The sequence below is a fragment of the Miniopterus natalensis genome, chromosome 11 (assembly GCF_054644295.1).
Source record: "Miniopterus natalensis isolate mMinNat1 chromosome 11, mMinNat1.hap1, whole genome shotgun sequence".
NCBI lineage: Eukaryota > Metazoa > Chordata > Mammalia > Chiroptera > Miniopteridae > Miniopterus > Miniopterus natalensis.
Genome location: NC_142091.1, coordinates 7,052,294 through 7,076,977, shown reverse-complemented (window position 1 = coordinate 7,076,977; position 24,684 = coordinate 7,052,294). Strand labels below are relative to the sequence as shown.

The following is a 24,684-nucleotide window of genomic DNA, read 5'->3' as shown; positions in this document are numbered from 1 at the left end:
ATGAAAGGCTTGGTCATAACCCGAGGGACCACCTATGCACCTCTTTGTCAAATCCTTAGGTACTGGCCCCAAAATTGACCAAAGGGAGAGGTTAGAACCTTTCATTTCAGGCCAGGGAGCCCTGTCAAGAAACTGTGATTCCCTTGTCTCCAGGACAGGCAAAGGGACAGTCCTGGGCCACTGACTGGGGGGGATAGGAGGAGCTGGGAGCAGGAGGAGGAAGGGGCGAGGAGGAGGGGTCTGGGTGGAGGAAAGAGGAAGGGGAGGGAAGAGGAACAGCTGGGCCCAAGAAGCGCCACTCAGCTGCCTCTCCAGCCCCCACTCCCTCCCTCTGCCAAGGACAGAGTCCCTTCGGCCCTTCAAGTATTTTAGTTCTTTCACACAAAGGAATGCACCTCTGAGCCACTAGGAAACAAATGGTATTTATTCCAGGTTGTTGGGAGGATAGGTCACAACAGACAGCAGTCCTGTCACGCGGTTGGTTAGTTTCCAAGGTAACACGATGCATAGGGGGCGGGGCCTGGTTTCTTTCCACTCTTTATGACCTTTGACCTCTTGCTGTTCCCAGCAGCAGGGCTGCAGGGAGCCCGCCCGGTCTCTAACCTGCCGCAGGGCCGCTGCACTGCCCCTGGGGTGGTGACAGGCGGAGCAGAGGGCGCAGGAGCCAAGACTGCTCACCTACCAATGGGCTGTGGACAGAGAAGCAAAGGAGGCCGGCTCTCCCTGCTGCCCTCCCAGAACGCTGGCCCAAACAGAGCGGGCCGCTGGCCAGGGACCCAAGGCAAGGATGGGAGTCTGAGCCCAGACAAGCCGGGCTATACATCAGAGTCTCGGAAGCAGGGAGGCAGGACGGAGGGCAGGGATCCAGAGCCCAAGGGGTTATTGCTGAGAAGATATGCAAGGGGCATTCCCCAGGGGCAGAGTACAAGCCCCGGCCTGCCTGCCTGGCCACTCTGCGATGGGGCAGGGCCGATGGGAACTCCATGGTGGTGGTCCCAGGACCAAATGACCAGGGAAGGGGCGTCGCCTGCCTGAAGGTGCAGCTGGGCTCACCAGCGCCTTGCTGTGACCCTCCAATTGCTAAGAGACCCTCAGAACAGACTTAGGTCAGAGGTGGAATGCCGAAGCAAGGTTCTTGCAAAAGGAGTGAAGAGAGGCCATGACTAATGATCATGAGAGTGATGTAAACCTTCCCGAGTCCCAGGACGAGTGGAGACTCCCACCTGGGCCCCAACCCTACTCCCGCCTCTAAATCAAGAGAAGGGACTGGTCCCTCAGGAAAAAGCAGACTCCTGGGAGCGGGAGGGGAGGGAGGCGCCGTGGGGGAGCAGGAAGGAGCTGATGGTGACCTAGCTCAGCTCCAGCCCAGGAAGTGCGTCCAGGTTCACTAAACAGCGTCAGCCACAGACAAGCAGCCACGAAGACCACGGTCATCACACACACACACACACACACACAGACACATCACAGGAGGTGGACAAGCCCACAGGGTGCAGCAGGGGAGGTGGGAGTTAGTCGCGGCACTAAGTAGAGGACTGTGTTCAGAGGGGTGGGGAGGGGACACGCGAGTTCTTGACTTCTCCCGGGGGAAGATCTGTTGCTGAAGTGGCTGGTTTTCTTAAGCATCATCATTTCCATCTAAAGGTTCAAGCGCTGCCTTCAGGTTCTGGAGGCTGCAGAGGGAGAGAATTTAAGTTAAAACAAAACTCTGGCTCCTTTTAGACATCTTTAGCCCAGCAGGTGTGGCACCATCCTGTGCACTGAAAGGTTGACAGCTTGATTCCCCGATGGGGCACATACCTGGGTTGCAGGTTTGATCCCCAGTAGGGGTGCATATGGAAGGCAACAGATCAATGTTTTTCTCTCAAGTAGATGTTTTTCTGTCTCTCTTTATTTCTCTAGGCATGTCCTCAGGTGAGGATTTAAAAAAAAAGAAATCTTTAACTGCTCGGCTCCCTGCCTTTAGCAGCCCCTCTGTCCACTGAAACTCATAGGGTGAGACCCACTCTAAGCGCCACGTTCCCGGTGAAGCAACGAAGACAAGCCTGAGACGCAGGGAAAGGAGATGAAGGCACAGGAGGGGTGGGCCTCAGGGGAAGGGCTCCCTCAGGGGGCTGGAACCTGGCTGACGTGGAAAGGAAACTGTTACACTCAGAGGCTATATCCCAGGGCACCCTCAATAGTTGCTCACAGTCCTCAGACCTAGGAGAAGTGGGTTTCTGAGGACATCCTACTTAAAAAAAAGAAAGACAAGAGCAGGCAACTGCTCCCCCCTCCCTCAGCCTTCCCACACCACTCCCAGATTCCAACCTGCCAGCTGCGGCCAAGTGGCCAGAACCCCCAGCTAAGCTGGGACGCCTGCCTCCAAGACTGGGCTCCCAGCCACCCCCAGCTCAGGAGTGAGTCTCCCGAGCCCCACCAGGAGATGGAGGCCCTGAGCCCTGCTCTGCCCTCCTGGCCCCCATGGGGCTAAGAGGATGTGCAGCAGGCAGGAAAGGAGTCAAACACTACAGAAGCGCACCGGTCCGCACACCGGGTCGCACGATCGGGGGAAACGCTGCTGCACGGGGCCTGTACATCCCAAACCTCTTCTAATTTACATTAGCATAAAGGAATATGCCTTATCTGTATAGAAATAAAAACGAAAGAAAAAGCAAAAGTTAGCTGATAGAAGACAGATCCCCGGGGCCAGTATTTCCCAGGGTCTGTCATAAAGGCAAGCAGGCGGGAGCAGATGTGAAAACGGCACTAAATGCAAAGGCCTGGGTTCAGGTCCCCGTCTGTCACTTCCTATCTGGACGGCCCTCCTCTCCGACCACAGCTGCTGCATCTACAGGCTGGGGTAAGCTGTGCCCGTCCTGCCAACTGCTGCCGGCTCCAGAGAGCTTGTGGCGGCATTTGAAAACGGCACAGCATTTAACCGTCGACCTCCCTGTCCCTGCAGTGACCAACTGGAAAGGACACAGAAAGCAGCGCCCTCAATGTGGGGAGCTCACAACCTAGTGTGGGGGGGGGGTGTCGGACACTCCTCTCCTCGCTTTTGTGTAGGGTTGGAAAGTTTCACAATGAACTGCTAATTTTAAAAAGTGGCCGCAAGGAACTTTCTGAATCGCGTCTAAAAGCCTACCTGATATTAGAAGTACTGCACTAACTAATTCTCTCCCAAGCTGTGCCCACATGGCAGCTAGGCTGACGCCAGTTAACCTGACCGCTGGCCTGTGTCCGTCTGTCTCACCATCCCTTTCAGACACAAGACTCCTGAGAGCACAGCTCACGTGAAAGCTGTGCCCAGGGAAACCGCAGCCCCACTGCTCCCCGGGACAAGGGCGGCGGTGACAGGCAGCGCCGGCCCGCAGCCCTTACCTCCTCGCCGGGGCTGCGCTTCAGTTCTCGGCTTTCTGGGGCTCTGTTGCTAGAAAGGAAACCAGAACAGACCACAGTGAACGGGCCCCTCGCCCGAGGCCCGGCCGCAGCCCCGCCTGCGCCAACTGTGCGGGAGCCTGGCCCACGGAGCAGGGGCTTCGAGTCAGACCGGGTGCAAATCGCTGCCCTGCTACTGCCGGTCCCAGGGACTCAGCACATACGCCCCTTAACTGTGGACAGCGGTGCCCGCCTCACGGGGCTGTGGGCATGCGCGTTAATGAGATACCGGGCCTGTGACACTTGGTATCAGGCCTGACACTAAGCAGACACGTAAACAGCGGCCATCGGGGGCAGACTGCCTGGCAGAGAGGAGACGGGCGGGTGGCGACGGTTACCGTTGGCGGCGATGAGGTTCTCCACTTGGGTCTCCTCCTCCCCTGGAGCCCTGCGGGGACAAGGCAGCCTCCTGTCATGCTCCACGCAGGCCCACGCTCCTTCTTGGGCAGGGGCCTCGGCTCACCGGGGGCACCCCCACTCTCCACAGGACTCACAGGGCGAGGGAGGAATGGGGGCTCACAGGGAGAGGGAGGAGTGGGGCTCACAGGGAGAGGGAGGAGTGGGGCTCACAGGGAGAGGGAGGAGTGGGGGCTCACAGGGAGAGGGAGGAGTGGGGCTCACAGGATGGAGGAGGAGTGGGGGCTCACAGGGAGAGGGAGGAGTGGGGGCTCACAGGGAGAGGGAGGAGTGGGGGCTCACAGGGAGAGGGAGGAGTGGGGTGTGGGGTTCACAGGGAGAGGGAGGAGTGGGGGCTCACAGGATGGAGGAGGAGTGGGGGCTCACAGGGTGAGGGAGGAGTGGGGGCTCACAGGGAGAAGGAGGAGTGGGGGCTCACAGGGAGAGGGAGGAGTGGGGGCTCACAGGGAGAGGGAGGAGTGGGGCTCACAGGGAGAGGGAGGAGGGGCTCACAAGGAGAGGGAGGAGTGGGGCTCACAGGGTGAAGGAGGAGTGGGGCTCACAGGGAGAGGGAGGAGTGGGGGCTCACAGGGTGAAGGAGGAGTGGGGGCTCACAGGGAGAGGGAGGAGTGGGGGCTCACAGGGAGAGGGAGGAGTGGGGGCTCACAGGGAGAGGGAGGAGTGGGGGCTCACAGGGAGAGGGAGGAGTGGGGTTCACAGGGAGAGGGAGGAGTGGGGGCTCACAGGGAGAGGGAGGAGTGGGGGCTCACAGGGAGAGGGAGGAGTGGGGGCTCACAGGATGGAGGAGGAGTGGGGGCTCACAGGGAGAGGGAGGAGTGGGGACTGAAGGGGCAGAGCCATGGGACTTACAGGCACCCTTCAATGTCAGCCCCAAAGAACAAAGTACTGGGAGGGATGACCCAGGGCCTCCTGCAGACTCTGGACTTCTGAGGTCCAGAGCTCCCCTTGGCCATGGTAGTGGGCTAATGGCTGGGCCTCCATGTGGAAGTAGAAGGGTGAATGAAAGGGAGCCCAAGCTCTGCTCCACTTCAGAGAGCCCCATGAAGAGGTGAGAAGCAGGGCCCATGTCACAGGCCCTGAAGAGAGGAGATGGACCTCAAGAGAGGCCCTGAGGCCCTCCGCCTCCCTTCTCAATGACCTAGCACCTTCCTGCCCACTTTCCATCCCGCACACTCATTGGGGAGAGGAGGGGCCTAACCATCGAAGTCCCCTGGCAATTCTCAAAACTTCTGCCCCACCCTCAAGGCACTTGGCCTGTTTCCGAGAATCTACACACACTCATTTGGGTCCACACCAGGAGGCCCCTCCCTGTTCCTCCTATCACCCCAAGTGCCCACAGCCTTACCGGGGCTTCTGACTGAAACTGCACTTGCATCTGCGACCTGAAAGGCAAGGAAACCACCCAAGGTCATCCTCCGGCTTGAGTTCAAGGTCACGCTCCTGCTGTGGCCACAGCAGGGCTACCCTGTGAGTCGGGGCAGGCTGTGAGACAGGTAAATAGCACCCCTGCCCCGGACAGTGCGCGGCCTGCACAGCTGTGCGCGGCGATCCGCCGCGGGAGGGCGCCGCTGAGCCAGGTGCATTCACAGCAGCTGGGAGGGCTGCGCCACACGGCTGCCTGATCGCGCCAGCGCGGACCGGGCTCACGCAGGGAAAACTAACGAGGGCACACTGCGCACACTATGGGCAGGCTCTGTCCTATGTCCTGTGACCCCCTCACGCCTGCTGGTACAGCACCAGGAGGGCCACCCTGCCCCTTCTTATCAGTGCTTACTGTCATCGAGCATTTGTCTTGCTCATGCTTCACCGTTTTACTGAGCACTGTATTAGGTCCTAGCGACGGCAGGACGGGGCCAGCCAGGCTCTCGCACTGCTCTGCGCATGCTTAGCAGCAGACCTTGCTCCGCTGGGTGAACTTACTGAGGATGAGGAGGATCCCGACAGAGAAGAAGGCCACAGCACACACCAGCCCCCCGATCCTCAGGGTCTGGTAATCTGCCAAAGGAACAGGGAGAGGAGTGAAGAGGAAGGCCCAGGCGGGTGCCTCAGCTGCCCGAGGGCCAGGCCTGCCCCTCCCCCGGGGCTGCCGTCACCACTCACCATAATGGAAAGGGTCCTTTTCCTTCTCCTGCTCGTCAGCTGCAGAAACAAACAAGCCGGTCAAGAGGAGAGCCACACACCCTGCGTCCCGCACCTTGCTCGCCTCTCAGGCCTCCTCCCCCGGGGTTGCCCGGGAAGCAGGGCCTATTAGGCCGACGTGCCTGGAGAAGCGGGCAAGGGCTGGCCGCCTGCTGCCCGAGGGCAGGTACCCTGAGCCCATGAGAATGTGCTCACAGCACAGCGACACCTAAGGTCCCTTTTTACTCATGTCACCCCCACAAGGCAGGGCCTATGTTCCTCATTACAGGTGAGGAAAAACATGTGACTGGCACAAGGCCAGGGTCCAAAGACTGCCATGCAGGTCTGGCTCCCAAAGTTTGGGCCAGAAGTCCACAGGGGCCTGGTGGACTTGAGGCTTGAAAGCAGCCCCTGCTGGAGCCTGTGGGGAGGGGTGGACAGGCTGGCTGAAGGTCTATGAACAGCTGCCACCTTCCAGGGCTTTTTCTGTTGACTGATGGGGTCAGGGCTGATCAGACATGTAGACTCTGAGAGCCCCAAACCTGAAGTCCCAAAGAGCCAGGACCTCCCACCAGAGAAGGCCATGGCTGCCCGTTGTCGGAGCCACATCTTGTGGGCACTTACCACTGGCCAGGACGGCGGGGGCCAGCAGGCTGCACAGGAAGATCAGCACCACCTCCATGGCGTCTGGGGGCAGAGGGAGGAAAAGTGATTCCCTGGGCAGGAGAACCCACTCTGACCCTCAGCCTGACCTGGGCCCAGCGAGGTCCAGCTCTGTGCTGAGCACTCTCCACATGGTGAGTTCAAACAGCGAGGCAGAGGAGCTGGCACGCCAACTCTGGCACCGCACTCTGCGCACTAACCCAATTACTACCACTAACCAACTCAACCAGCAGGCCCGGTGACTAACCCCCTTTGCAGGTCAAGAACCTGAGCTCAGAGGGTAAATGACATAGGATAGTGAGCAGCGGCCGAGATCCTAGCCCAGCTCAGTAACTCCTCTGCCGCTTGACTCTGGCACCAAAGCCATGCAGCCCTAACAGCCTTGGAGATGAGCCCTCTGGTTACCTCTCCTCCAAGCCACCCTTCTGCAACTTCCTGGCCTGGTGCCCCACAGCCCAGACCCGCTGTTGAAGCTCTTCCTCCTATGAGGTTAACGGTGCAGCCAGCCAGGTAGGCCAGAGACCGCTGTTTCCTGAGCTCAGTACCGCCAACCCTGAAATGCTGGCAGCTCTCCCAGTTGTCCCCACACTCTCGCCTCTAACATGCCCAAGTCAGCTCTTCCATAGGCTTCAGTGCACAATACTCTAGAAAGGCAGTTTGATTAAACAAAGGGAGTGTGGAAACTGATTCTCTAGAGCATCAGTGCCTGGGGCCCGTTCCCCAGAAGACGCCCGAGACTTCTGCTCGTGAGCTCATCAAAGCCCCTGGTCTCTGGGCTTGACCGCCCCAGGATGGCCCATCTGGATGAAAGCAGAGGACAGGGCCACCTGCTCCCTCCCAGGGGAAGATTTCAGTGGTTACACACATGTTGTTCCTGGGCTTAGAGTGTGGTGAAAAGCCAGAGGAAAAGGGGGAAAAACCTGAACCAGGAAAGTCCAAGGCTGTTTGCTCTTTTCCCAGTGGGTGAGACTGGCAGTGGCCAGGACCAGGCTAGTTCCAAGGGATCCGGCCCTACTGCTTCCCAGCCCAAGCAGCCCCAGCTGCCCTTCCCCTCCCAGCCACCAGAGGTCAGACCGCTGCATCCAGCCCACGGAGGCACAGACTCGGACTCTGCGAGGACATTCAAGCAGCTTCTTCCACAGGCACTTTTGCTTCTAATGGTACCTCATTTATGAACTGTATTTCTTTAAAGTTTTACATTATAGTTTAATTGTATGAAAAATATGTAACACGTAATAAACACAATAAGGTAAACACCCATGGACAAGTGACTTAAGAACTAGAACTTTACAAATACTGCTGCACTTCCCTCGTTTCCCCTCCTTCCTATCCCCCGCCCCACTCCCACAGGGAAACAGTATCCTGAACACACACTGTGTGCGTGTGTGTTTATTGATTTCAGAGAGAGGACGAGAGAGGGCAAGAGAGAAACATCAATGATGAGAGAGTCACTGATTTGCTGCCTCCTCACGCCCCCCGCTAGGGATCGAGCCCGAAACCCAGGCATGTGCCCTGACCGGGAATCGAACTGTGACCTCCTGGCCCTTGGGCCAATGCTCAACCACTGAGCCACGCCGGCCGGGCCTGAATATATATATTTTTAATCATTCCCTTGCTCCTCTTCAAAAAAAGTTTTACCTTAAGAAATCCCATACCATAAAGTTCACCATTTGAAAGGGTACAATTCAATGGCTTTTAGGATAATCACAAAATCGTACAAACATAATCAACTTCAGAATATTTTCACCATCTCCAAAGAGACCCTGTACCCAAAGTCTGTGACTCCCACCCTCTCTTTCCCCTAACCCCTGACAACCACTACTCTACTCTGTCTCTATGGACTTGCCTATTCCGGACATTTCATATTTTAAAAAATCATGAGTATGTGGCCTTTCACACCTGATTTCTTCCCCTTAGCATAACGTTTTCAAGGTTCACCCATATTTGGCACATGCCAGTACTTCATTCTTTCTTATGGTGGAATAAGTTTCCATTGTATGAACATTCATCCTGCTCTTCTTTTTTAAAATACATCTAAATAAGATACTGTTTAGTGGAGCTTTTTTGAGCTTTATAATTATGATACCATGTTCTTTTTTTTCAGTCTTCTGTGACTGGCATTTTTGTCCAACATTATGTTTCTAAGATTCATCCGTATTGTTCCTCGTAAGCACAGTCCATTCATCTCCAATGCTGTGTAATATTCCGTTATGCCAGGAAACTATCTCTCCCCCCCCCCCCCCCCCCGTTTTGTGCTCTTGTAAATGATGCAGCTGCGAGCATGTCTGCGTGTTGCTAGGGCACATGTAAGAATCCTGAAGGCACTGTTTCAAATCTTTGACCACACTTTCAGAAGCAATACTTTCACACTGGAACCCAGTAAAAGTGTATACTCATGAATACCAGAAAGAATATCATAAAATAACACTTAACCTTCAAATGAATGATGCCTTCTGATGTTTCCTGTTCTACCCTTTTATTTTAAATGACAGGGTCCACTAATGGGTTATCCTCAGCGGTTTGAAAAATGATGTTCTAGAGACAGGCAAAGTGAAGTGCTTGGGTAGCACACTATGCAAACTTTCAACTTTGCAAAATAATTTGAAGTTGTTTTCCTAAGTCATCATCTCTATTTTAACACCCCAACAACTGAATATGACTGTTGTTACTCTACATACTTATCAATACTTGATATTGTCAGACTGCTTAATTTCTGCCAATCTAGAGGCATAAAGCATGGTATTGGTTTTATTTTAGTCATGGAGCTGGGCTTCCTTCCAATTGTTTGCCACTCCTGGTTCTTCAGTGATGGCTTTCACGTCTCTTGCTTTATTTTCAAGTGGTCTGACATATCACTCATTTCTTATTTTGAGTACTAAATCTTTGTCATTAAGTATCTCAACTATCTTATCCCACTTCATGGCTTGCCTTTTCACTTTTAAAAACTTTCAATGAACAGAATTTAGAAATTCCAATGTAATTAAATGCAATGATTTTTTGCCTTGTTAAAGATAGTCTTTGTCACCCTGAGTCAGAATTTTCTCCTAAACATTGTAAATCTTTGTCTTTTCCATTTAAATCTTTATTCCACCTAGAACTGATGTTTGTGTAAGGTGTGAGGTAGGGATCTGACTTCTACCATTTGCTCTCCCTCCTTCCTCACTACACACACCGCCACCTGTGCCACACATCTCATTTCTGTTTAGGCGTGGGTTTCGGGGCTTCTCTATGGATCTGCTCGGCAATGGGTCGACACCTGCATCAAAATCAGTGTCTCAGTTACAACAGCTTCATGGGGGTCTCCCCACATGGCAGAGAAGTTCCCTCTTTTATCTTCCACCTCTTTTGCCAGGAATTCTTCACTATTCTTCGTCTTTCCCTCTCCTCTATTTTAGAATCAGCATGTCAAATTCATCCAAAACTGTCTGGATTTTCATTGGAATTGCAATGGATCTATCTAGAGAACAGCTTGGGGAAGACGAAATTTTACTGGGCCTGAGTCTCCCACCTATAAGTCAATCTTTTCAATGTCCATTAATAAAGTTTTACAAATGCTTCCACATAAGTCTTACACATCTTCTGTTGTTTATTCCTAGGTCCCTTATCATTTTTATTCCTATTTTAAACGCTGTCTTCCGTATGTTTTCTAATTTTTGCTGGTATAGGAAAAAGCAAAAGATTTGTATATATTGACCTTAAGTCCAATATTCTTGTTAAGCCCTCTTGTTATTTCTGATAATTTACCTTTGGATTCCTTTGGATAGTCTCTGCAGACATGATACAGCATCGTTTCTTCTTTCCTAGTTCTTACACGGTTTATTTCTCTTTCTTACCTTATTTCTGGTCACGGCCAGAAATTCCAGTGAAATGCAGAACAGACGCACCAACAGTGGTCACACACACACTAACGCATATGCCTTATTACTGATCTTACTTTACTCTGTGTGTTTATTTTTTATTTTTCCAGCTTCCCTGAGATATAATGACACACAACGTTGTGGAAGTTTAAGGTATCCAGCGTGACCTAACACATGCATATATTGTAAAACGACTGCACGCACAGTAAGGTCAGTTAACACCTCCACCACCTCACAGTCCACGGGCAGACGCTCTAACCACTGAGAAAACTGGCGAGGGCGATCCTCTCTGTCTTAACCTCTATTTCACTTTCTGCCTTTTTGTGCCCTTATGTATTTTGTGTATCTTGTAAATAGAAAAGAGACAGATTTTTAAAAAATTTAACCTGATAATCTTTACTGTCAAGTTTGCTCTAACTTCATTGTGATGATATGTTTGGTCTGATTTCTACCATCTGTTTTTCCATTACTTTTCTTGTGTATATTTCTTTCTGTTTTGAGGGGTTTTTTATTAATTTTTTTTTCTTATTTACTTTGTACTGCCTGAGAAATTGCACAAGCTATTTCTGGTCTTTTAGTGTTTGCCTTTGGAATTTTACCATATATATTTGCTCTAGACTAAATGTGTCCAAAATTCACGTGTTGAAACTTAATCCTCACTGTGACAGTGTTAGAAGGTGGGGCCTTTGGGAGGAGATTATGGCCTGAGGGCAGCGGCCTCATGAATGAAATTAGTGCCCTTATAAACTTCCTCCATATTAGGGCTCAACAAGAATGCAGCTGTCTATGAGCCAGGAAATGGAGCTTCATTGAACACTGAATCAGGTACCTGATCTTGGACTTCTAACCTCTGCAACTGTGAGAAATAAATTCTGTTGCTTATAAGCTACCAGTATATGGTATTCTGCAGTCTGAACTAAGTCAGTATTCAGTTTATCAAAGACCAAAAAAAAATCTACAGCTAAAAGGTATAATAGATATTAGGTATAACATCCCTCGTGAAAGATACAAAAATACAAATCATTGCTTTCCTGAAATACATGCTATTTTTGTATGTGTACAGTAGCCATCCTGCAAGACAGCCCCCCCCCCCCCCATACCTCCTGGTATTTACATGCCAGGTGCCTATGTAGTCCCTTCACAAGGGTTACTCTGCATGACCAATAAAATATGGCAGAACTGCTATGGCACTTTCATTATTAGATCACAAAAGGCACCACAGCCTCTCTCTCTCTCTGACTGCTTGCTCTGGGGGAAGATACCTGCCATGCCTTAAGGATACGGGTACCCTATGGAGAGGGCGCTGTGGCAAAGCACTGAGGGCCTGCCGGGAAGCTTGTCGGTGAGCCTGGAAGCAGATCCTCCAGCTCTCACAGAAGTGCCTCCCTGGCTGACAGCCTGGCCCTGAGTAGAATTGCCCCCTCCCTGATTCCTGACCCTCAGGACTGTGTGAGGTAATAAATGTCTGTTATTTTAAAGCCACTGAGTGTGGGGATGATTTGTTATGCAGCAATAGATGACTGATACAACATAGCTGCTCGATGGTTTGTTCACAGTCCTATTTGAATCTCAGTCAGCTTCAATCCATGTTCTTTATTCCTGAACATCTTTTAGAATTTTCTTTAAGGAAGATCTATTAGCTATAAACTCAGTTTTTGTTTATCTGAAAATGCTCTCATTTCACCCTTGTGATGGACAGACGGAGACTTGCTTCTACCAAACAGAAGATGATGGGCTGTTACTCCCAGGATGGTGTTGTGTTATATGCGCCTCGATCTTGGCAGAAAGAAGTTAGAGAATTCTCTCCCTTGTTGCCTTGGAAAAGTAAGGTCATGCTGAGAAAGGGCCTATGGAGAAGAGCACATGGCAAGGAATTGTGGGAAGCCTCTAGCCACTCGGAGCAGCCCTTGGCCAACAGCCAGCAAGAAAATGGGGAGCTCTGTCCTTCTGAGACAGGAGATGAATTCTGCCAACAGCCTGAGGAAGTCTGGAAGTGAACTGTTCCCCAGTGGATGCTTTGATTGCGTCACAACTCTAGCCAACATGCAGGCTGCAGCTTGGCAAGACCCTGAAGCAAAGAACCCAGGAGAGCTGTGCTGGACTTCTGCCCTACAGAAGCCACGAGGTAATAAATGTGTGCTGTTTTAAGCTGCTAAGTTTGTGGTAATTGGTTATGCACTAATAGAAAAGTAATACAGCCCTACCTCTGAAAGGTAGTTTGGCCTTGTATGCAGTTCTTGGTTGATATTATTTTGGCTCTGATTTTGAAATGTTATTCCATTGCTTTCTGACGCCCATGGTTGCTGTTGAGAAATCTGCTGCTTGCTCTCATTCCTTCGCAGATGTTCTCTTTTCTCTCTGCCTCCTTTTAATTCTTCTCTTTTGGTGTTCAAAGTTTCACTGGACCAGAGTCAAAATGTGTGTTTATTTCTCTGTATTCTGTTGTTTCCTTTACCTGTGGATCCATCCTTTTCAACAATTATGAAAAACTCTCAGCCATTATCTCTTCAAATATTGCCTCTCCTCCACTCTCTCTATTTTCTTCTCTGAGACTATGATTATGTTAGATATTCTCATACTATTTCCTTTATCACCTTACTGCTTTCTTGTGTTTTCTACTTCTTTGTTTCTTGGTGCTGCATTCTGGGCAACTGTTTCAGATTTATCTTTTATTTACTAATTCTCTGTTTAATCCATTTATTTAATTTTCAATTTCAATGACTATTTCTAAATGTCCTGTTTGGTTCTTTTTCAAGCTGCCTGGTCGTTTTTGTTAGTCTCTGTTGACTGCACATTTCTGATACCCATTTTTAATTTCTTTCAGCATTTTCTGCATAGTTATTTTACATTTTATGTCTGCTAATTCCAAAGTCTTAATTCCTTGGGGGTCTTAATCTATTTGTTGTTTCTGTGCCTTTCAATCATATATGACTGGTTTTCCCTGTGTTTGGTAATCTTTGATTACGAACTCATATTTCCTAGATTCTACTCTGTGGGGCATGAGTAGTCCTAAATGGGAGGCTTTCTCCCAGGGAGAGTTTGTTCTGCTTTTCCATGCAGACTGAAGGCGGCAGATGCCCACCTTAGATCACTTTGGCCCTGCTCAGGAGTCCTGGGCTTACTGTGGGAGTCTCTGGTTTGGTTTCCTAAACTTCTTGGGACCAAGGCATATTAGTCTCTGTAAAGCAATGATGTCAAGTGGCATTCATTCTATGAACAGCTTTGGCTTAAATTCTGGTTACACTGTACATAATCCAGTGCTAGTTCTATCTCACGGGTTTTTCATTTTTTCAGTTTTTATGCAGTTTTTGGTTTGGGGAGAGGATGATGACTGGTGACTGGATGATTTCCTTTCCTTCTTATGAGCCAAACTCTGTGATAACAAAATCGGTTTATCTGAGATCAATTATTTTATAGTGGAAAGTCTCATCAATGTATTAGCCAACTATTATGTCCAAAACACATTTTACAAAGTATGAAATAAAATAAGTTTTAAGCACCTGATATCTGTAAAACCTTTATGTTTGGGGAGTGGGGTTTACTGCTATTTCTCAGATCAAGTCTTATCTACAAATTATATCTTCAAGTCACATGTGCTCCTTGCTCAGCCAGTGGAGAGACTGGACTAGGGACCAGAAGGAGGGTAGAACTGGACATTAAAAGTCTTCAAATCCTAGAGGCCTTGGTGTGAATATTGGATCCAAGGTGACAGAGGGAAAAACAAATGAGCCAGGCTTCCCACAGTGGCTCCTTGACAGCTCTAGCTAAGAGAGGGATCATTAGGCAAGTAGGGCTCCTCTTTGGAGTAGAGAAGACACACATCAAGGGTTCCGGCCCATTCTTCCCTGCTGTGCCTTCCCCTCAACTCCCCCACAATCACCTCCATAAATGCTCAGGTTCAAGTCAATCCCATAACACATGCTGAATTCCTAGAAGGTGCCACACCATTCCAGTACTGCAAGGGATCAATAGCGAACAAGATGAAGCCTCAGCTTCCAAGGAAAGGCAGGTATGGAAGAAAAGGGCTCTGATATATCAGCAAATGAGAAGAGAATGTCACAGGTGGTAGAGACGACATGCAAGGAGAGCCCATCAGGGCACAGAAAGGGGGAGCAGGGAGTACAACAGAGAACTGGGGCGGGTCCGTGGAGGAGCTGGTATTTCTGCCAAACCTCAAAAGGAGGGTGGGATTTTGATGAAAAGGGATAGAAGAGAGAAAAGGAAGGGCACTCTGGCAGAGGAAACAGCATGAGCAAAGGCAGTGAGAAGGGAAAATGGAAAGCAGAGATAACAAAAGTGTTCAGTTCAAGTTCATTTCTATTGAACCTCAAGGCATTTCACTCAACGGTGGCTGCCTGCAGTGACTTCCTGGGGGCTCTGGATGAAGTCCAGCAGGAGGAAGGGCCTCGGTCTATTAGTAATACCTGCATAACCCAAGGGACGGCTGTGACAGCAATCTGCCAAGTATTTGCCATTTCTAGAGTAAGATACCTTCCCAAACAGTGAATAATCCAGTTGAGTAAACCTTGAGGTGGTGGGTGGTAAGAATTCTGATAAGACAGTTGGAGTCGAATTATGGAGGATCTTGAATGCCTCACTAAGAATAAAGACCTGTCTTTGTATTCTAGAGAAAACATTTCCGATCAAGTTACGGTGTGCTGAAAGAAACACTGTTATAGATCTGGAAAGCAACCAACTCCCTACTCCTTCCAGCACCCACCCAGGCCCGGCCTACACAGCCACACCTCCGCAAAGGCCTCCTCAGGGTGCCCCTTGGCCCCTACACCCATTTTTAAAATGTCGTTGGTACCACTGGCATGACCCCGAATCAACTGGTCAAGCACAGAGCCTCTGAAAGGACACAAAATGCCCTTCTCTCACTGCTGCACCAGGAAACGTTACCCGGGCCTCCGCTCCCCCCACACAGCCCTTCCAAGTCAGTACACATTCCTTTCTCCCAGAAGGAAAGCTGGGCTGGCTTGCGGGGGGACGGGTAAGAAGTGGTACAAGTGATAAATCTTTATTTCCAGAAGAGAGGAGGGAGGGATTTGGGGAAGAGGGAAGAGCAAGGTAGGTTTAAGTGGAGCTGGGAGAGGGGTCCCAGAGCACTGCATTCCCCTCAATGTTCGTGCTGGGAGAGGTCTTCCTTCTGAGGCCAGACCCTGCCTGGGAGGCCGGAGGGCCTGGCTCCCTGGGACGGGGCTCTGGAGCCTCCTGCTCTTGAGCTCTAGAGCGTTTAGACCATCCTCCCATCGGGAAACGGGACCAGCTACATTTGCCGCCTCTACAGCATCTTAGAGAAAGAATTCCTTCCGTCCCACTGTGCTCCTCCGGCCACACTCCTGACTGCACTGCCCCGCTAGACCGCTGACGCTCAGGGGCAGCAGCACTTCGTGCTAATTCTCCTCCCTGATCTTCCTGCTTCTGCACGGCGCTCTCTGCATGTGCGGGAGAAAGCAATCAGAAGAGTTTCTCCGGCAATTATCTTTCCATACTGAGTCACATAATTTCACATAATTGCTGGGGAAAAGCTGCTTGGAAAGAGAAGCCACTAGTTGATGATACAGCAACATGCTATATTATTTTTGATTCCACGCAGTAGTGAGGTAGATCAGAATACCCGGTTCTATTGTGAAAATAACTCAGAAACAACCTCTCTTTAAAATGCAAAGGATCCAAATTACATTATCATCCCTCCATCCCTCAGCCCCAAAGCCTCACTCCTGTTTCCTTGCACCCCACTGCTTGCTGTCCTTCAGGCTCAGCCCACTGGAAACACGCCCAGGGGCTCACCAAGGCCCAGGTTCTGGCAGGATTCCCAAAGAACGGTGAGGGCCCCACTGCAAACAGGACATGCGGGAAGGGACCCTTCTATGGGGTCAGAGAATGCCTGAACCACATTGTTTAGGCTAACTGGTTACGCTAGACTGTTACCGTATGCCAGCGGACGTGACTTAGCTTATGATGTATCCAAATCTGTCCAAAAGTAGCTGGGGGAAAGAAAATTCCACCGTGTATAAATAGGATATAACCAAGATGTGAGGCTTACCAGATGGAGTTAGAATTTCAGCATGCCAGAGTTAGAATGATTGAGATGAAAGCGCTTACATTTTACTTAAGGAGCCTGAAGGCCGAACAGAGAAACGAGATGGCCAGGTCATCCAGGTAGTGGGGTGCAGAGCCAGCTCAGGACCCGTTTCCCCAGTTCCTGCCTGCTGCTCTGGCCAGAGTTGGGAGAAGAGTGGCCACGAGGGGCAGCAGGGAGGGTTGAGCCATGCCTGAGCACTCGGGCAGCCCAGCATGGCCCCTACAGAAATGAAGGTGACCAGGGCAATGAGAGGGGCAGAAGCAAAGCGCCTGACAGGTCCCGTGGCCCTCCATCAGTGGACCACCTGTGCTTGAAGATGTCGAGGGCACTGATGGAATTACGTCTAAAAAGGGCCTTCAGAAGGCATGGGGCCCAGTCCCTCGATCTCCAGAGGGGGCAAAGGGATGACCAGAACGTTCTTCCAGATGAACCTGGCTGCCCCGCGTGGACGAGTGTGGAGTCTGTGACTGCTACTCGGCATAGAGCTGAGCAGTCTCAGGCCAGGCTAATGGCCGAAAACAGAAGGCCCAGGGCTCAAAATTATCGTGGACACATTGGTCTGACTTACTGGCAGAGAGGTGGATTCTTTATATCCGTAGGGCATTAGTAAGTCTTACTGCCTGGGAGGGAAATAGGGGGAGGGCAGTCTGCTCTGTGGTGAGCAAGACCTACTTGGAGACAAGGACTGGCCCAGCGCCTTGTAAGGTCTCCGAGGCTGGGATCTGATGAAGGCAGTGCGTGTGCAGCCTGAGAGGGACCATCAGCTCTATTACACTTGTGAGTGAATGAGCATGGGGAGAGGTCAGCACAGCCCAGCCCATGGCTTTGGGAGGTTTCACCTTCATGAGAACTTGGGCATCACCATGCCTGAGTGCTGGGGTGGCTGGAACGCTCCTGATCTTCACTGGCCCCCCTCTCACCCCCGTGTCTTCCTGCCCCCTCCGCACTGGGCACCCGCACATCCTGGCACTCACACACAGCTGCACCTCTCCTCTACTGCTCATTACCTTTCTGTTTCTCATCTTAGATGCTCTGGCCCAAAGTCCTCTTGAGGTTTGATGTACCAGAGTAAAAGGAAAGCAAAGAACAAAGGAAGTCATGGTCTACTTGCCAGCTCTGTGCCTAGAAGGGCTCCAGAGGCCGCTTTCCCTGCGTCCTGGCTAACCCAGCGCTCCTCCCGCCCACTCCGCCGCAGGGCTGCTTTCAGGGATCTCTGTGTTCTCCCCTCACCTCGTGTCCTATGTGACCAGGGGCCAGGAAACCGTTAAGGACCACATTGTGGCCTCAAACCCCCAACTCTATGCCCTTAAACACCTTGACCTTGAAGTTCCAGCCACAGAGGCCCAGAGTCACCACATCTGTTTTTGTAGAATGAAGGGCGGATTCTTCTTTACCTCCAGCCCCTTCAAGACTCCCTTCCTCACAGAGCTGCAAGGCAAGGCTGCAGCCTCCTTGACTGTGAACGCTTCGTGCAATGCCGTCCCCAGCTCAGTGTGCCCAACCCTAGGTCAGGCGCCAGGCAGGCACTCTGAGCCCATGGCTGGAGGCTGTCAACCTCCTGAAGAGGGAGGTCAGGGGCGGAGCTCCTGGCAGCTACACAAAGCCCCACCCACTCACACTGCACTTTCTGGGGCAGCAGCCTTGACCGGAGAGAGAAACAGAGGAGGCAGGGGAGAGTGGGCGTCACCTAAGTGGTACAGAGCACTGAGTTTGTCAGTAGGACTAAGCAAGATGCTAAAGACTGAGAGTCTGGGGCGTAGGAAGGGGTCAGAGGTCCGTCTGGAGCACAGGGGTCCTTCTATGGGCTCCAAGGAAATAAATGAAGCGAACTGAGAACTCTGAGATGGAAAGCCTACCCTGTGAGGCCCAGTCTAGGAGTCAGATTGGACATATGAAGTAATAACCATCGCCATGGCAAACAGTGCAGCTCAGGCACTATTCTTAGTGCTTTAAATGTCAACTCTCATTTAATCCTGAAAAACAGCCTATGGAGTATGTGTTACCATCAAACCCACTCTACAAGGAAAGAATCAGAGGGCAGACAGAGGTCACCTGGTGAGTAAAAGATGGATTCCAATCTGCAATCCAGCTCTACCTGCCTTTCTGCTGGTAGGGGAGGGGTGGTCTTCCTGCTGGGTGCTCCTCACTCCAACCCTAGGCCCCTCCTCCCTGGGGAGGGCCACGATGGGCCACCTGCACTGAGGCTCCCCAAGGTAGCTGCCACCCTGCTTCTTGCTCCTATCCCAGTCCAGAGGCTGCGCTGCCAGCTCACACACCTGAGGAAGTCAAATCGGTTCTGCAAAGAGGCCGAGATGAAGGGGCTCCTGCCCCTGGGTGAACACGCACCCACCAAGCTTCTCACCAACTCTAGCATCACACAAACTCAGGAGAGAAGGACAGCAGCACACACGGTGGCTGCAGCTGTTCCCAGAGGGATGGAGAGCTGTTCCCTCAGAAGGGGGATTTGTCTGTTTGCTTTAACCAATTACCGAATTGTGCAGCTGATTAGTCGGGGGTGAGAGCATGGGGTGGGGCAGTGGGGGATTAGCCCATCCACTCCCCTGTCTACTTTCCTACTATAAAGGTTATTATAAAGGTCCAATGAGCTAATATACAGGAAGGTTCTTTGTAAACTGCAAAGCTCTGTGATAACGACACCTAACATGCATTAGGCATCCATGTCAAGCACATTAATCCTTACAGCGGTTCTAAGAAGTGGCTATGATTATGATCATTTCCATTATAAAGATGGAGAAACTGAGGCCAGGAAAGTTAAGTAAGTTGCCTAAAGTCCCAAAGCCAGAAAGCGGCAGAGCCCAGATTAGAACCCAAGCAGTCTAGCTCCAGAGTCCTTCCTCTGAACCACGTTGCTACCCCGCCCCAGCACTACTGAGTGGCTCTGTGCACCTAAGCAAGTTACTCTACCTCTCGGAGCCATTGCTTCTGAAACAGAAAGATGGGGTAATAACTGCCCTTCAGGAGCAAGGGGATGAGCTGAAGCACCCTTTGTGTGCGGGTTTTATTGCTTGTCTGCCCACACCCATCCCTTCTAAGGGCATCTCCTGGAGGGAGATGGCTCTTCCACACTCCAGCCCTGTAGGTCTATTGAGGGCTGCCAACCGCAGCCCCTCCCTTGTAGCTAAAAGGACCGGGTATGAGATTCAGTGTACCCCGGGGCTATCACATTGGAGCCCAGGGAGAAAGGGTGCAAGCAGCCCAGCTGTGACTAGCTGTGACTTGTGGGTGGGGGAGAAGTCAGCCAGCAGCAGACAGGTGACACTGCTGGGAGAGGAGCTGGGAGAAGGGACAGCACAGAGTCGGGGCTGGGTGTGTCCCTGGCCCTTCAGGTCCCTAACAGGCACTGTGCTGTCACCCAGCAGCTCGCCCGGCAGCTGGCCTCTGCGACCTGGAATCTCTGCCTGGTCGGAGCTACAAAGAGTTCGGTTCCGTCACTTGTAATAACGAGAGATGCCGTGTCAGAGCTGAGCACTGCCTGGCAAGCCGCAACTGCTCTTTAAGCACCAACTGTGAATATTATTACTGTTAGCATCCCCAACGCTCTGCTCAGCTCGCTCCCTCGTTTTCTGCTCCTCCTGGGAATGGGGAAGAGAGAGACTGGAGCAGGGGAAGGGCCAGGCCCCTCCTGACCTCCCATCCTTGCTCCTCTCGCTGCTCTCCACCCAGGTCCGCATGCTCCTGACGCAAGCAGAGGGCCTGACAGGCTCGGAAGGCGCTGCCTTCTCCCGCCTCGAGAAAAACAGCCTGCGTCACCCAGGCCACAGACAGCACGTCTCACTGAACCAGCCGGAGAACGGTGACACATCCTCCCCGGCCAGCTCCCGGCTGTGGCCCCCACAGACACAGAAGCAAGATAAGCAGCAGGAAAGAAACCCCGAGGAAGAGAAAGCGAATGGAAGATGCCCAGAGGAGGGAGGCAGGCGAAGGGCCGAGGGCCAGGCTGCAAGAGCGGGAGGGGCAGCGCTCGCTCAGGCAGCAGCTGGGACAGGAGGAAGGGGCGCGGTGGAAGCAGGAGAGGTGGGCTGCTGAGAGCACACGCGCTTTGGGAGAAACATCAGTCTCCACGCCATCGCCCTCCCCCAACACCCTGGCCAGGCCTACACCCGCCGTCCCCGTTGCCTCCTCCAAGCTTCCTGCATGCCCTGGTCACACTGTGGGGAGAAAATTCAACAGGCAGCTGCTATTCCTGCGAGCGGTGTCACAGCCCCGCCCCAGCTGCAGGGCAGCTGCCCAGCGGGCAAGTCCTCTGCTGTCCAGGCAGCCTGCTGAACAGGGTCAGAAGCCCAAGGCCTAGCCCTGGAGGGCTCCGGGCACCCCTCCCCTCTGGCCAGCATGCTCGGTCTTCCTCCTAGAAGCCACAGCCTCCCATGGGGGTTCCTTCTGTGTGTCCCTCTAGGAGGGCTGGGCCCAGAGAAGCTCAGGCAGGGCAAATGGACTTCTGCAAAACTTGGGTGCTGTGCCGAAGGCAGCCTTGGCCTTCCTGTCTCCTTCGGTTTAAGGGAGGTCAGGGCAAGATATATCAGGACAGGGACTTGGTCTTCAGCCCTGGGCCCTCATGGGTACCTGTGTCTGTCATAAGAGAAAAGGGGAGCAAATGGGTTCTGTATGTCGCACACTCACCCTGCTCCTATTCCCTGAAGAGACGATGATGGTGGAGATGCCACTGTCTACCACATCTCTGGAAGACACCTTACTGACCAGACAGCTTCACGAGCATTAACTCAAAAGACCATCAAAAGTACAGGGGGTGATGGGCCATTTCACAGGTTAGGAAGGTGAGGCTCAGTCATGCTACTTGCCCAAGGTCCCACAGCTAACAACGGCATGGCCGGCATCAGCTCCCGAGTCTGTGGATACCACATGCCATGCTCCTTCCACTCCATCTTCCTGCCTCCCGGCCAGCGTGGCCACGTGTGGGGCTGAGGAAATGCAAATGCTCGCCTCACTCAAGACCAAGCTGCTTCCCTGGGTGGGGGTGTTCTTACCCAGGCTAGGGGGTAAGCCAGGGGGAGAAGAACCCAACGAGAGTTAGAGAGCTTTACTGAACTTCAGCACGCATTATGCCATGTTTTTCCTTTCCCAGTTTCTTGCCCAAATCTGCTCTGTCACTATGACTGACAGAGCAAGGAACCCTGGTAAGGCTGGGACCTTGGAGCCCCTCAGGAGGAAGGAGGGGACTGGCCTGTCAGCCATTGCTGGGCCCCAGCTGTTCACAGCTCTGCCCCATCACTCCCAGCTGAGCCCCCACATCAGCAGGCACTCTTGCCGCCCCCCCCCCCCCCCCCCCCCGCCCAGCCTCTACCTGCCTCACAACAGTGCTGGGCATCCCGTTGCCCTCTGCCCAGCAGAACATCAGTGCATCTATGCTAGGAGCTGGGCAGTGTCCAGGCCCTTGCAGGTGATCCTGTCCATTGGAGTTCAGCCTACAGGGGATGCCAACAGAATTACCAGCCAGCCCAGCAGCTGCCAGCCTTTCAGAATGGGTGGGCTAGATGCAGATCCCCTTCCTTCGGGTCTGGCTGAGAGTTAGGTTCCGGTGTAGAATTGAAACAGAGACCACCCCTACTCAAAAATATGTCCATGCTCACAGTATCCTCTCAAGGAGAGATTTTTAAATTTCACCAAATGCTTCCTTAAAAGGTAACTACTTCCCATCCTAACAGTCATTTATATCTTGGCCTAAGTTATTTTAATCAGATTGCTCTCCAAACAGCCAGGATCTGCCTGCATTTAGGGAGAGAAATTGGTGGAGAATAGGAGAGGAATTTTGGAACAAGACGTAATTTTGGAAAAAATGGCACCATTACTGTCCCAGTAACCAAATTAACAGACCTATGAATGACCTGCTGCTGTTCAGGACTTGGCTGCTCACTGGGGGCTCCACTCACACAGTCTCTGCCTTGTGGAGCTGCCGTCCAACTGAGTGGTGCTGGTCCACAGGCTGATACGTGGGGCTCGAGGGGGAGAAAGCACGGCCTGTCACCAGGCCCCAGAATCATACTGAAGGGACTGAGAACGCAGACGTGTCCCCAGCAGTGATGGGTGGCACCAACAGTCCCTGAGGTAAGGTGATAAAGTAGCGCTTTCCTTTGTGATCTTCCCCACACCCACACTCCCAGTCTAATCACGAGAAACAGGTCGGACAAATCCCGCTTGAGGGGTATCTTACACCTGACTAGCCTCCTCAAAATCGCCACGATGGGTGACCAAGGGCAAGTCCGAGACACTGTCTGGCCGGAGGAGCCTCAGGAGGCGTGACGACTAAACTAGCATGTTGTGCTGGGTGGGATCCAGGAACAGAAAGGGGACAGCAGAAAAAACTAAGGGAATCACAGTAAACTTTGGACTTTAGTTAATAAGGGTCAATATTGGTTCATTATCTGTGTGAAAAATATTATAAACGAAGCCACTTCCAAATGGTGGCGGAGCTGCCATCCCAGAGGAGCTGCCTTGCGCCTCTCACTCCTCCAGCTCTGGAGCGTTAGCCGGCGAGGCAGCCCTCCGGCTGGCCCAGGGCAGCACTGTCCCACTGACATCTGACCACCAGGCCCAAAACGAAGGACATTCCTTAAGATCAGCAGCACCACGCGTAGCTGAAGACCAGCAAACTCATCTGCACCTACGGGAAGTCCCTCCTTCTGCCCCACGTAGTCAGGCTCCATCCCTACCCCGTCCCTATAAACCCCTGCTCACCAGCAACTGGAACACGGGGCTTCCGCCTGAATCCGGCTCCCCAAAGAGCTGTTCCTTTGGATCTCAAGTAAATGCTTGTCGTCTCTCACTTTAATCTTTTATTTTTAGGTCAACATTTGTAACAAACTTAAAACACTTCTGTAAGATATTAATAACGGGAAACTGTGGGTCTGTTGGGGAGGGCATACTGGAACTCTGTACTATCTGCTCAATTTTTTTGGAAATTTAAAATTGTTTTTAAAGGGCTATTAAAAATAATAAAACATTTTAAATTCAGTTAAACACAAAAACAGTCCCCTAACCCCATCCCATCACTTTCCCGGCAAGCAGTGCGAAGCCCTGGGCCCTGGTCTGGTTCAGCAGGACAGAGCCAAGCCAGCGAAGGCTTCTCAAGCTGCTTTTGAAACAAGGGTTTTGAGTCCAAACGGGTCACAGATGGATCTTTGCCCTCCAAGAAAATCATCCAGTTCCCTTGGCTCACATTTTAAATGCCCTTGAAATAAACAATTAAACCTCAATTATTCTGTTTAATAGCCTAAGTTAAAGTGATTGACCCCCTTACAAAGTTCTGGAGAGGGTCTGATGAGCCAGCAGGACTCAAGCCTGAGGCTGCAGAGAGTGGAGGGTGGTGGCATTCTAGGGGGCTAAGGGACTCTCCGTGGATGGACACCTGACTGAGCTCCCCTCACGGCCCCAAAGGCTGCTAGACAGACAGAAGCAGGGCCAGCTGCTTTTGGCCCAAACCTTCACTGCTGACACCTCCCAGGTGGTCCCTTCCCACTGGGTCCTCTACTGCTGCGCCGGCCCCAGCACCCTTCACTCACAAAGGGGGCACCCTGGGCCCACAGATCCCCATGACTCAGCTGTTTCTCTGGAGCCCAGAAACCATCCACCTGGCTGCACAAGGGGGGACGAGAGGGACAAAACTCTGTGTTACATAGCAGACGACTTACTTTTTAACCAAGAGATACCTTTCTCTTTAATATGGAGCAACTTCTTGGGAAGAGAAACAGGAAGAAAGTAACTGATCATGAAAGGAAAGAAGTCCCTTCCTTAGAAAGGGAAACAGAACTCACAAATCATAGGCACAGGCCTGTCTTCCGGAAGTCTCCCTGGAGACCCCAAGCTAGGGTGGGCACAGTGTCTTGCTGCCACCCCGTCCCCACAGACGTCTCAGCCATTATCCCATGGGCCTCTCATAATAGCCCTCAGAGGCAGCACAGCACAATGCTTGTGGCCACCGCCAGCTCAGGCAGTTCCAGATGAGTCAAGGGGCAGGACCCTGGCTGCTGCTTGCTGGCACGACCAGGCCCTTGTCCCTGAGGGGCTCTCAGTCCAGCTGCAGGGAGTCTGGTTGGTGGGCAGCATCCACAGAAGCTCCAGGCTGGCAGGCATGAGTGAGTCAGGCCA

General features: G+C 52.1%; 1 protein-coding gene across 3 annotated transcripts in view; it reads right to left on the bottom strand.

The window, feature by feature from the left end:
• Window positions 1–406: 406 nt before the first annotated feature.
• FXYD6 (FXYD domain containing ion transport regulator 6) overlaps window positions 407–24,684 on the bottom strand; it is a 30,148-nt gene continuing 5,870 nt past the window's right edge. The window contains exons 2-8 of one of the 3 annotated variants that reach the window (XM_087821512.1): window positions 6,580–6,642; window positions 5,938–5,976; window positions 5,758–5,832; window positions 5,183–5,219; window positions 3,759–3,808; window positions 3,364–3,412; window positions 407–1,673 (exon numbers count right to left, since the gene is read on the bottom strand). In XM_087821512.1, the coding sequence (XP_087677638.1) occupies window positions 3,384–3,412; window positions 3,759–3,808; window positions 5,183–5,219; window positions 5,758–5,832; window positions 5,938–5,976; window positions 6,580–6,637 (288 nt within the window). In that variant the 5' untranslated portion in view covers window positions 6,638–6,642 and the 3' untranslated portion in view covers window positions 407–1,673; window positions 3,364–3,383. The remainder of the gene's footprint in view (window positions 1,674–3,363; window positions 3,413–3,758; window positions 3,809–5,182; window positions 5,220–5,757; window positions 5,833–5,937; window positions 5,977–6,579; window positions 6,643–24,684) is intronic. The other 2 variants (XM_087821513.1, XM_087821514.1) reach the window with 2 other exon arrangements.